Raw genomic sequence first — 13,042 nt, 5'->3', positions numbered from 1 at the left:
CATAAAGTAAACTTATGTACATTTAAAAAAAAAAAAAAAAACAAAAAAAAAATAAAAAAAAAAAAAAAAAAAAAAAAAAAAAAAAACGTAATAACACAAAAATAATTTTTCTCTTCTTTTCATTTCTTTTCACTTAGTAACTCGAATATAAAACAAAAATTAATTTGCGTTCCCGAAATATATAACATTCTCTTGTCCTCTCTCATGCATACGTTCACTCGAGAACTTAAATTATCTCGATCGAAACATTATTGTTTAATCATTTTCGAGAAAGGTATTTGTTCGGATCGAATTCGATGGAAAGCTCTTCGATTCTCGTTTGAACGCGCTTTAAAGCTTTCGAAATAAATATAAAATTTAATATAAATTTCTCCGCGACGTAGTCGAAAGATCAAAATATCATTTGTTCTATTGATCGAGATAGCTTATTTATAGTAGCATTATTCGAGTAAAAATTCACCGGGCATCTCTGTATACTTGAGCTGTGTGATTTCATGTACATGTATACCTGTAGGACCTGTAGGACCATTGTTTCGTTATCATCTTGTAATAATAATATTGTGATCGTAATAAACTGAAACAACACACAATAAAAACAATAATATAATAATAACATGACGCTCACAATAATAATAATTAATATAATAATATAATAATAATGAAATAATAATAATTATTATTATCTTAATAATCACGTTAAAGTTCGCCAGCAACAAGAAAGTTAGCAACTAATCACAATCGACAATTCACATTGAAATTTGAATGTTGCGCTGACCCCAAATCTTGACTTCGACGTCGAACCTTGCGAAATTTTCCTGTTTCTCTTTCTCATTTCCTTTTTCTCTCTTCTTTCTTTTCTACGATTTCCGCTTGGCTCGCTCTCTCAAATCGTATCTTTATCTGCGTCTTACCTTATACTCGTGTATCTAATATTTTATTCGTCATTACATAATTAACGTATTAATAATAAACGCGGCGGAATCTACAATATCATTTATCCAATCCTTATGACGCGTGTGTTTCACGTGTATTTCCGTGTGTGGATGTGTGCTCGTAAGTGTGTACGTTTCGTTTATTTCTTTTTTTTTTTTTTTCGTTATTACAATACATATATAGTCCTTGCTTCCTCCCACGTTACGCCACGTTTCTATTTATCATTATCTATAACATCGTTTCTCATTTCTCTGTATTTCCCACTCTCTCTGCATCATCTTGCTCGCCTCCTCTCTCAATCTCTATGGCTCTGCTCCTCTCCCTTGTTCTTTCCTCTTACACTCGTACACTCTTCCTTCCTCTTACAGTCATACACTCCGCGCTCATACACTCCGTCTCTGACACGCTCGTGGGCATACGCGCGCGCACTTACACACACACTTTTCAGAAATTCCGATTCTCATCGGACCCACTTTCTCCTTATCGATTTCCTTCGGATGTATACTCCGCACTTACGTTTCGTCATCACTCGCGCGAAACATTCGGGAAATACGCGTATATTGTATATATAATATACCATAGGCATGCATACTCGTTCAGCGAGCCTTATAATTTAAATAATGTTGCACCTTAAAGGGATCAAACATCCACTGGGATATTTATTTTGTGTTTATCCGCCGGGACGTTCGATTAAATTATCTACTTAGTCGCTAGCGTATGAATTAAAAAGTAAACCCTTCGTCTTCTTCGTTCTTACAATTAAAGACTGCGTTTAGGACTTCGTTCGATTCAATTCGATATTTTTTTCTTTTTTTTTTTTTCTTCCTCCCGATTCCGCTGGCCAAGATAACATCCGTCCTCGACTCTGGAAAGACTAATTTCAGCACCTGACGCATCGATACTTTGTTCCAATTAAATTTCCTTCAGTCTCGTAAATTTCTCGAACGTTCAGTTAGTCCACAATCTTAGATAATTAGAGTTCGTTGTCGACGATAGTTAGATATGCAAGGACGAATATTTTGTGTACTCGATGAGAAAAGTTTTTGATTAATTTATTCTTGATAGATATTGTGCATATGTATATATTCTTATAAATATATATATATATTTATTTATTTATTTATGAAAACTCTGGAATTTTTCCAAACAAAACAGTAATTTCGCATTCAACAAATAAATAATATCGAAATTTCTAACAACCAAATTCATTTTATCTCGATGTAAACCTTTCAATTAAGGAAAACAAAAATTAACCATCGACCGAGCATTACGACATTTTTTCTCGATCATCGGAGAAATAGTTAACTCAGTTTACAGCATGTCTATAATTCCACGACGAAGATCCTAAACTCAGTCTCGGAATAGTGCTCCTGATCACTCCGCAGTCCATTAGGTATGCTTTTAAATCTAAGTCGACTTTTTTTTTTTACATATAATATACGAGTTATAGGTACTAGAGTTCGTAAATCCTTGGTAGGCGATGAATATAACAATTAGACTAAATCTTGGTTGCTTTGGGCTAGGTCCGTCTCAAATATATCCTCGATGTAATTGTTCGCGGGAAAGCTGTTGTTCTCACAAGTTATTGCACCGAAAAATTTACGAACAGGCCTAGTCCCGATTTTTCATTATGATCTTTCCGATTTTTACAGTCGACCTGCCTCGGGACGAAACGTCAAACAAAAAATATAGGAGTTATCTACAAAGGTCTTGAGCTTAAACCTAAATCGTTTCATCTTGTTGCAGGTCGTCAATGATCGAACGAATTCGCTAATCTTCATCGGAATAGTAAATCGGCCTACGCTCTCACTGTTCAGTTGAAATCTTGTTCAATGGATCCTATGGAACGATGAAAAAAATGCACCAAGGAATTAAACCAATACACGACGATCGCGTAATTAGATATCGAATGCAGAACTCGACGATTAGCGAGCATCGATGAAATCGTCGTAGTTCTTCCCGCGAGATCACAGACAGTAGATTATCAACGTTTCACGTATTGAACAAATAAACGTAAAATTTCTAACAAAAGTGAAATATTTCAATTTCTCAACAACGCCGAAAGCTCCTTTTGTATACTCTTTTTTTCTTTTTTTTTTTTTAAATCGCATTCTTTTCTCGTTGCAGCACACCTTCCGATACACTTACCTCTAGGAAGTGATTACTTTTTTTCAATTACGGTCGAATTGATCGTCGAATCGCGTCATCGTAGCCATAGGATCCAATGTCGTTGTTTCCTGAACCGTTCCCGCGCAATCGTTGATCGATCGCTCGAGCTAAACAGCGCAGGAGACAAAGCAAACGTAAGTTACGATCGAAAGTTACGAGCAAGTGGTACAGACCGATGTTCAAAGGGGAGGAATAGGGAAGTAAGGAGCGTAGAAGGTATTCGTCCAGGTGGGAATAATGGATTGTTGAAACGGGGAAGGACAGACACTAAGTGACACTAATTTGCTTCACTATATATATAATATGAATAATTGGAGGAAATACCACCGAATTACGAATTGGACAGATTGCTTGGTGCCGCATATGATATAATGCGCACTAACTCGAAGAAGACCAACACCTGATATATCAACACGACGATCGAAAAAGAGTCTGGTGGTTCAGACGTCTCAAGGACTTTCTTTTATACAACAATGTTCCATTCGTCGGACCACTGCATTCGTAGGATAAATATGATAATAACTGAGAACAATAATATTAATAATAATAATAATAATAATAATAATAATAATAATAATAATAATAATAATAATAATAATAATAAAATAATATAATAATAATAATTATACCGCGAAAGAATATCTCTTCTTAGAAATGGTAGGCAGTCTTTAAACAGCTGCTGAACGAAGTTTAATAAGTATGCGGTTACATATTTGTCTATCCGATGTTCTCGAGCCAAGGGTCCGTGTCTGCAATAAGCACGACTCATCAACGATTTCTCTGGGGCGTCGAAACCTGAAGAATTTCACGTTCAGGCAGCCAGGCCGTGGGGTGTTGTCTGATGAAGAAGCGCGGGATACTGTTGAGCCACGTGCGCCAACTGATGATGAGCGTGTGCGTGAATATGCGGATGAACGACTGCGGTGGGGGGCGTGACGGTGTTGGAAACACCGGCGGCATGGGTCGGCAGAGGCGTTTGAGGTTGAGGCGCGTGAAGCGTGTGGCTGTGACCTGTAACAATGTTCACGTGGCTACCGGAATGGCCGATACCGTTTCCAGTCCCGGTTCCGGTCCCAGCACCAGTACCAGCACCGTTTCCGGTGCAACCGTTCGTCGAGCTGTGATTATTATTATTATGATGGCCGAAGACGACCCCAGAGAAGGCCACGGGTCACTGATGATGCTTCGCAGAACCGTTTGCGTGGTGCGCCTGCGCGACCACGTGGTGACTCGAGGGTGGCGCGTGTGCGGCGCTCGGATGATGATGACTGCCGGTAGCCGCGTGATGATTCGCATTGTTGGCGCTGCTATTGTTATTATTGTTATTTTGTTGCTGCCGCTGACTATTCTTCTTGTTCTTCATCCTTCGGTTTTGAAACCATATCTTCACCTGCCGCTCGGTCAGGTTCAAGTTGCGCGCGAGCTCCCATCGTTTCTGCTTCGACACGTACGCGTTGAACAGGAACTCTTTCTCAAGTTCGAGCGTTTGGAACTTGGAGTACGGTTTGCGTTTCTTCCGTACTGTCACTTGCCCGGTCCACTCCAGAGGGTTCGAGCTTCCACAACTGACGCCCATTCCAGCCACCCCGACACCGACGCCGACTCCCGCCAGGGAACCTGCGGGAAACAAGGAAGATGGGGAGGAACCCCACATCACTTGACACAATTAGTTTGCCGGTCACAAACAACCTAGCTGCTAGCTAGAAATATTAGCTAATGATTAAATTTGCCTCGATATTGAAATCGTGCTTATTGAAAGTATATTGAAGCATGCTTCAATTGATTCGACTATTCAGTTTCAATTGACCGTTCGATGCAAGCGGATGCAAGTTCTCGATTTCTCGTTCCAATGAATCTCGAATAAGAACATCCGAGTATACTTGTTTTTTTTTCCCCCTTTTTTTTTTCCTAGCGACCGACAAAGTTATTAGGTCCGCACAGGCCGACAGAAACGAGAGCAAATACATCGACTCGTTAGTTGACATATCGATGCGTAACTACATAGTACCGAATGAAATCTCTATTGACACTAGGCCGAAGCTGACCGATCGATACTGCAATACTGTCCTCTCATCCAATTCGTTGTAATTATCGTAATTATTCGTGATAATCATCGATCAGTATCGTAGCTAACGATGATTGATCGACATTCATGCATGCAATCAGAAATAATTAACAATTTAAAATTATTTTATTTATATTTCAAGATCGTGCTCCGATTGAGAGAGGAATTTGATACAGCTGAATCGATATTTGATTTTGTACACATATTAAATTATTATCAGGTAATGAGTGCCAGACAGGTTCCTGGATGTGAAAGTTCAATTTCGAAAGTGACAAAACTAAAACAAAAAGGATTATGATTTAGAACTCAAATGTGGGCTTATCCGAAAAATAGCGACTAAAATAGTTTCCCTATTTGGAATTTCTCTGATAAAAAGGTCTTGAAATTCACACCCAAAAGCGTTCCCTGGTGCTAGAGCTTGCACTTGGAATAAGAAACCGTGTAGGTAGGTACGTGGAGCACGTATACAAAGGGTTCGTCACGACGAGCCGATATGATATAATTGGACCGAGCATACTAACCGTGTGGAAAACATGAAACGGGGACGTGAAACGCGGAACTGTTAGTAAGTGCTACATTCCTCGTTGTAGCTGGTGGTTCGAGGCCGTACACCGAATCCCACAATCGTAGATTTTTTCATCTGTAAGGATGTTTAACAATTTAAAAAAAAAAAAAAACTGAAAAACAGATTTAAATTTCAAACGAAAGGTAAAATTTTATTTCCTTTCTTTACCTCGTGCGATAACAAGATTTATGAAAGTTTGGCCAGACATACCGTCTTCTTCTCGAATGCAAAAAATAATTTTATTTGACAATTTATTTATTTCCACGTAATTAACGATAAAACGATAGATTAAATATCATCTGCATTACAAAAGCATTTGTTCAAATAAAAATATCCTCTCATTTTCTATTCTTGAATAACAAAAAAAGACTACAGAAAGAAACTACATTTCTTTAAACTAGATATGCGCGATAAACATCATATTTTTGGAAGTAGTCAAGGCAATACTCGAACGTAGCATATGAAACGAAGGGATTACGAAAGCGAATAGCCTTTCCGTCTATCTTTAACCTAAGTACGGACAAACCACGGTGAGGATTAGTTGCAAAGCTACGAATGCAACAACCTCGTCTGTCTAGTAACATTACACACTCGCATTTACATGCTTGGAATTTCATTTTCCCACCTGCTGTCCTTTTGTTACAGATACCTTATCGACGTTATTCGCCGTGCTGCAAAACGTTCCTATGTCCTCTAGCTTCGTTATTCGTTAACGAACACGTTCGAACGCGGTATTTTACAGAAGTAAAGAACCGAAAATAGACAGGTTTATTTACAATTGCGAAATAGCCCGTTTGTCGAGACACGATAATAAATTATAACGTTGGTCGAGTTTAAAGTCCAGCTTTTTATTACCGTTTTCATTTTTTTTTTTTTTAAGGAAGCTTTTTTCTTAGACCATACTTCACGAATGTCTAAACCTTTTGATCAGAGTTTATGAGAATGAGAAAAAATGTAACAAACACTCTCTTTTCGTACGGGGGATTCGGCAGTCAAGCTTCAATTTTTCTTCCTTCTTTATTAAATCGCGTAATACTCTCCCTTCTGGTCTTATGCCTCTCTCCGCTCTAACCCACGCTCACGTCCTTACTCTTACTTTCTCTTACTCCCTGGTTACTAGTGTTTTCTCAACGTTTCCTTCCGTCCCGTTTCCTCTTGTTTCACGGAGTATCGCGACACGATTTTTCAATCGGCGAAAATGTATTGCTCGCTAAACGCGTTGAAACATGCAAATGGTTTTTAACGAAGGTCAGAATGTCTAGCGAATGTGAACGTACGGGAGGGACGAGGCGCGAGCACGCGAAACTGCGGCGCAAATGACGTATCGATTTGCGACAGGCGTGCAGTCAGCAACGAGGCGTGCCGAGGGTTATCACATCAACCCTCGAAACGACCACTGTCCACGATCTACCGATATCAACGCGACGAATGCCTCCCTCCTTGATCGTTCAGATACAACTGTCGCTCGTAATCAATTTTGTCGGAACAATTTAACGCAAAATCACGGAGCGTCGACTTTTCCAAGAGAAAGAACTTACGAAATTTCGAAAATTACGACGAGAAAAACTCACCGCGAAATAAAATATCGAGGATTGAATTTATACGATTGCTCGGCGATGGCTCGTGCGATAATGAATCGTAATCTACGACAGCGTTAATTAGAGACGAGAGGGGTCGAAAATGGCGCGTTAAATTATATCACCCAACATTGAACGTCATTTAAGCTCGCAAAGTGGCAGCTAATTTGCAACCGGTTTTTCTTTCCAGGAGGTGACATTTTTCAACCAGGAAGCTGTTATCTGATCGGATCGGGGAATGGCAAACGACGACGGTAGGCAGCTGTCGCCGGCCGGCGCGTACAACTTGCTTTCGAAAAATCGCGCAGGCCTGCGCGAGCAGAGAAGGCATTCGGGAAGTAACACGTCGAAGACACCGGCGGTCTCGGAATACCAGCCAGACGAACAAAGATAATGGAGCTGCCATCTATTGGGGCACGGTTAAACTATACGCAGCGTTCGTTCTACTACTTTGTATGGATCGTACGCCTGCGCGTGTAACTCCCTACCACGCATACGATTAACTCCGAGGCCGAGAGGATCACGCGAACGTTATCTCGTTTATCGGGCCGAGCGTGCCCGTATGAGCAGCCATCGTGTCTCGTATTTTCCTATTCTTTACGATTTCGGAAAGGGACGCGTGTTCTCTTTTTCCTCCACGATATACTCGTATCACCAGCCGATTAGAATCTCTCGGCCAGCCGTTTCGAGCTTTTTGTTGTTTCGCTGACCTTTCTTCAGCCTCCTCCAGATTCTTCCGGGCCGTGTCCCTGACTGTATCATTTGTCGTACGTTTCGCACACGCGTCCAGCATCGACGCAGTTTGCCATCGATTATGCAACTAACCGAACGAACAGGAATCTGCAGAGGTAAAAAAGTAAGTCGAAGTGGGTTAAAGGCTGGAACGAAAGAAGCAAACAGAGGCGTGAAGGAGAGCCTCGGCGACAGTGTTCGCAAGAGGGAAAGCGAGAACTGTCGTTAGTAAGAGAAGAACGAAGACGGCTGTGCACAGGTCATGGAACGGATCAGCTGATCGGAGGCAAACGCCAGAGTTTACGACGAGTTACGGCCGCCAATAAACCTGCCGCGGTTCGTTGTTGCTCGTGCGACGTTTCATGGGTTCCCGGGTCTCAAGAATAGAATAGAACGACACCAAGTGGGGACGAAAGAGAATGACCAAACACGTGAATGGAACGGCGAGCAGGTCGCTAGTGCGACAGGTCAGGATCCTCGCGGATTTCGATCATTTAAATTTCCAATATCTCTCTCTCTCTCTCTCTTTCTCTCTCTGTCTCTCTCTCTCTCTCCCCGATTCTCTCTTTCTCGCTCGCCCGTTGTTGTCGTTGATTCGTTTCAAGGCCGAAAGAGCTAGGAGAGATTCGGAGCACGATCTCTTGCGACTTTCGACGAGTCGTTTTCAGACTCGTTTCGTTTCCCCGCGGACTCGCCGGTGCACGTACACAACAGCATGAATGACCTTGCATTTACGAGCGAGCAAATTGACGCGATTCGCGAGCAAACGTTCGTGGAAAGTAAAAGCTCTCGCGTGCGCATAGGGCGCGTATGTATGTATGTACGTACGTTACCTCGTTGGCATACCCTAACTGAAAAGGAACAAGGTGAATGAAAGACAAAGAGGAAGACGGAGTCGATGCTTACCTGGAGGTGGATACGGACTTGAGGTGACAGGCTCGGGCGCCCCGTAATTCCGAAGGCCACCGTATCCATCGTGAGGAAAAGCCCCTTCGGCGGCTACCATAGCAGCGGTGACCCTTCCTCGGTCGTCCGCTGCGGACGGTGTCAAGTATGGAACTCCGGCTTGCGAGTGAGGATGATGATGGCCAGCCGTGTCCACCGGGTGATGATGCCTGGCCGTGGTGTATGGCGCATAGTTGCACCAACTCTGCGAGAAGCTTTGATGACAGGAAGAAACGGCCGGATCGGCGGCACCTGTGACTACGGAGGAGGATCCAGCTCCGGTCGAGGAGCTGGTAGTCGCAACACCGGCCGAGTTGTAGGATTTGTAGTCAGAACTGGAGCCAGCTGTTGCAGCGACGCCCGTTGTCGCAGCGGCCGGTGACCAAAAACTGAGCGTACCAGCTTTCCGGTTATCCCTGGAGGAGCCGGAAGTGGAGGTAGGATCTGCCGCCAGATTGTAATAGGTTGGGGGATTATTGCCCCCGTATGTTTGATGATGATTAAGGGTGTCAGTCGCAGCGGATGAGTAGTGAGAGTCTTGGGGATGATGAGGACTGTAACTCCAGCCTCCTTGGGAGCCGGCCGATGACGAGTGGGAATGACGAATGACGCCCGCTGGTCCAGTGGCGGGTGCGGCTGTTGACTCGACACAGCCGACCTCGCCGTAGGAAGAAGCGGCTGGCGTGGCGGTCAACCTTTTGGCCGGTATGTGGAGTGGGCCTGGCGCGCTGTTGCTCGCTACCGAGGAAGCGCTCGGCGAGGTCGAGCTGGCACTGGCTGTAGGCGCGGAAGGCGCACTCGCTGCCGAAGAAGCGGTCGGTGCAGTCGGTGAGGTCGGTGTTGTGGCTTGCTGGTGAGAAGCTGGTGTCGAAGTTGCTTGTTGTTGTTGCTGGAGCGAGATGAGGCTGGAAGCGGATGGCGCGATCGGTGGTGGACTGTCCTCGTAGAGAGAACCGTTCATCATGGCCCACCAAGTCACCCCGGTGGAATTCCCCGCTCCGGTAGCTGACCCCATCGGCGTGACGGAACCAGGGTGGCCCACGCCGGAGCCGCACAGCGGCGCGGCGTGAACATTGTCGTAAAGGGTCGCCGTCGAACAAGCCACGTGATCGGCGATGGTGCAGATGGTGGCAGGTAATTGCCGGTGTTATAACGACGATGCCCACAACAAGGGAAACCAGTGGTGGCAGCGGTGGACCAAGCGCGGGAATATACGATCGATTTTTCAGCAGTCGACCGAGGACCGGAATCGCATGGTCGTTTCGCGCGGTTGCGTTTACGACGCGCACGTATGTACGTTTCAAGGATGAACAGGAACGAGCCGATATAACGTTTCGAGTAAACGTTAGTAGTCCGACAGAATAAGACAGAATACTCGATGGAAGAGGAATCGGTACAGAACGAAGGAGAAGCAAGAGGCAAAGAAGGAGAAAGAGAAGTGGTAGGAGGTGAACGATGAGAAGAAGGAAGGAGGGTGGGAGAACGAAAGAGAAGTCGCGACGTGGTAGTTATTCGCGTCGATTTTACGAGACGGTCTCGTCGAGCGTAGCCGACGAAGATCGAGAACGTACAGACGACCAATGGTCAGAACGCGAAATGCGATGGAAATACCGCGGTGGGTACCGTGCGCGAAAGTTGGCACGCGAGACGGCGATTTTAAAAACGTAACGGAAGGTCCGCGTTGTTCATCGTGTGCGGAGCGTTGCGTTGCTCCGTGAAATCGCGGAATAAATAAAGAAAACGCGTGTGAAGATACAGAGGAGGCACACGGAAGGTGGGGGTAGGGAAAATTGTACGGGTGTACGCGATCGTGAGGGCAGGGTTGACGGAGGGAAGAGAGGGTGTGCAGCGGCGAGGCAGACAGGTGGAGGGGTAGATAAGCGTGAGATGGAGGGAGATGGTACACGGCGGTCCAGCAGAAGAGAAACAGAGGGAAGGAAGGACGAAGAGCGCGAATGCGAGATAGAGCGAGAGAAACGGGTGAACGAGCGGACGCAGCGAGCTCGGAGATAGACAGAGAGGGAGATGAAGACGCCCAGGGGCGCGATAAAATGCGTAATAAATCCGTCGAGAAAAGGTCCATGCACCATCACCACCACCACCACCACCACCACCGCCACCGCGACAACGCGTCCAAGACGTCGACGAAAGTTGACGAGTGGTAAGCAGCACGGGCCACGTGCGGGGAAACGTCGTCAGTGAGCGAGCCGAGTCCCAAATGTCCGAACGATCCAGTGATCGGACAATAATGACGGTGACGATGATCAGGTCCAATGATGTTGCACGGCGCGCGACGTTGGAACAAACGGAAACAAAAAAAATGACACAGCACTCCTTTAGAAATGATTGTTTGAAAACATTTATAACCGATCGGTCGCTTCTAGATTGTTTTTTTTTCTTTTTTTTTTTTTAACAACGTGCAACGATATGGAATTGCAATTTTTAAGATATTGCACTTTCTGGTTTCTTCTCCTCGAGATCAGTCGATGACTGATTTCTCGTTTCGCGCGTTGGACGCAACTACGCGTTCGTCGAACGTCGTCGGCGATGATGGATGCTCGAAACGATTAACGAGCGGTACGCGGCTGAAACATATCGCGATCAGGACACTTGGCAATCGTGATCTTCTGGGCGACTGTACCGAGCAGCACGTCGCATCGACCGTACGGTACGAGCACGTTTCTCTCACTATTCGACCGATCTTGCTATCGTCGTCCAGATCATGCTTCAGCTGCATGTCGTCCCGCCTCCTTCCTCAAAGGCAACTGTCACCTTGCTCATTACTTTCTTCGAATACACACGCGACGTTCACTCGAACGCGCACTTTCTTCTCCACCCGTCACTTACTCTCCTTAATTCTTTATCTGTCTTTCAGCCTCCTTAAATATCCTTCGATTTCGATTCGTTTTCTTTCTTTTTTTTTTTTATCCGTCCAAGAGGCGCGCGCGATCCACGAATCGAACGAATCGTTGTAGACAAACTCGCGTCGAGAATCGCCGCAATCAGTAGTAGATCATCGCTCTTTTTTTCATCTTCTCTCGAAAAGTCGGGCAGTGAACTCGTCTAAATGTCATCAAATGATATGCACCTTTAGGTTCCTCGGATAATAGAGCCCTACAAATCTCCGTGGAAGAACGTTCAAGCACACACGCACGCTATTTACACACACGAAAAGACTCGCTTTCTTCTGCCTTCACTGTGCTCAACTGAACAACTGAGAGCTCTGCCCGCGGCTCGACGTACAAACGGGCTGAACGCGACTCAAGCGCGATCTCTCGGACCGTTTGATAACCAAACCCCTGAACGAACTTGCCCCTTCCACTTTGCGTTCTGCCAAGCTACAAGCCCCGTACGCCTTTCCTACCCTCGCCCATCGTGCTCTAATCTGTCTCTCTCCCTTCTCTGCATCGCGCTAGAATCAGCCTGCTGCCTCTCTCAAATTTCTAAAGAACTCTCGTTCGATTTAAAACGCGGTTTCTGGCTAAAAAGAAAAGAACAGATTGAACCGTCTGACTCGTAGGTCGTAGGCTCGTAGTCTGATTGACGAACAGCAGGTGTTCCTGGATCAAATCGAGATCTTTGGCGCTCACACGCTTCTACTCTTTTCGCGCGTTGAACGAGTCGAGAAATTCATAGGGTGTGGATTGAAATGGCAGAAATCGAAATAAATTTCCGGGATCCAATATTATTTATTTCCATCTGGTTTTTTTTTTCCTTTCTTTCAAATAGAAAGGATACATATTTGGAAAACTGAGAATGTCTGGATTATTCGATTCCTGAGACACGCACTGTTCGTTCGTGACCGCGACTTTTGTCAAGTTCCGTCATCGAACACTGCGCCTTTTACGATATCCATTATCTCGCGAAGTAACGACCACCCGTTATCGTCGTTAAATTGTATGTTTAGAATCGTGTTGTTTGAACAATCGTTCGAGTTACCTGAATTTGTCGTCTTAATTCTCACTCCAAACGCAACTGCTCAATCCATGCCGATTCAAATCTTATACTTTTTGGAGTAAAATGCAGAAAATTGTGAAAATATCGCTAAAACAAATT

The 13,042-nt window shown here is 44.6% G+C and overlaps 1 protein-coding gene across 7 annotated transcripts in view; it reads right to left on the bottom strand.

Annotated features, from left to right (window-relative positions):
* Window positions 1-1,689: 1,689 nt before the first annotated feature.
* The window catches only part of LOC122531544 (homeobox protein abdominal-B-like), a 71,383-nt gene continuing 60,030 nt past the window's right edge, over window positions 1,690-13,042 (bottom strand). For 5 of the 7 annotated variants that reach the window (XM_043659559.1, XM_043659558.1, XM_043659562.1 and 2 more), the window contains 3 exons: window positions 8,948-9,991; window positions 3,732-4,758; window positions 1,690-3,624 (listed from right to left, as the gene is read on the bottom strand). In XM_043659559.1, the coding sequence (XP_043515494.1) occupies window positions 4,274-4,758; window positions 8,948-9,950 (1,488 nt within the window). In that variant the 5' untranslated portion in view covers window positions 9,951-9,991 and the 3' untranslated portion in view covers window positions 1,690-3,624; window positions 3,732-4,273. Of the gene's footprint in view, window positions 3,625-3,731; window positions 4,759-8,947; window positions 12,300-13,042 lie in introns of those variants that run through there. The other 2 variants (XM_043659557.1, XM_043659556.1) reach the window with 2 other exon arrangements.

This window comes from Frieseomelitta varia, unplaced genomic scaffold, assembly GCF_011392965.1.
Source record: "Frieseomelitta varia isolate USP_RPSP 00005682 unplaced genomic scaffold, Fvar_1.2 scaffold_405, whole genome shotgun sequence".
NCBI classification, from domain to species: Eukaryota; Metazoa; Arthropoda; class Insecta; order Hymenoptera; family Apidae; genus Frieseomelitta; species Frieseomelitta varia.
Note: the sequence above shows the minus strand (reverse complement) of the source record. Positions and strands in the feature narration are given on the sequence as shown.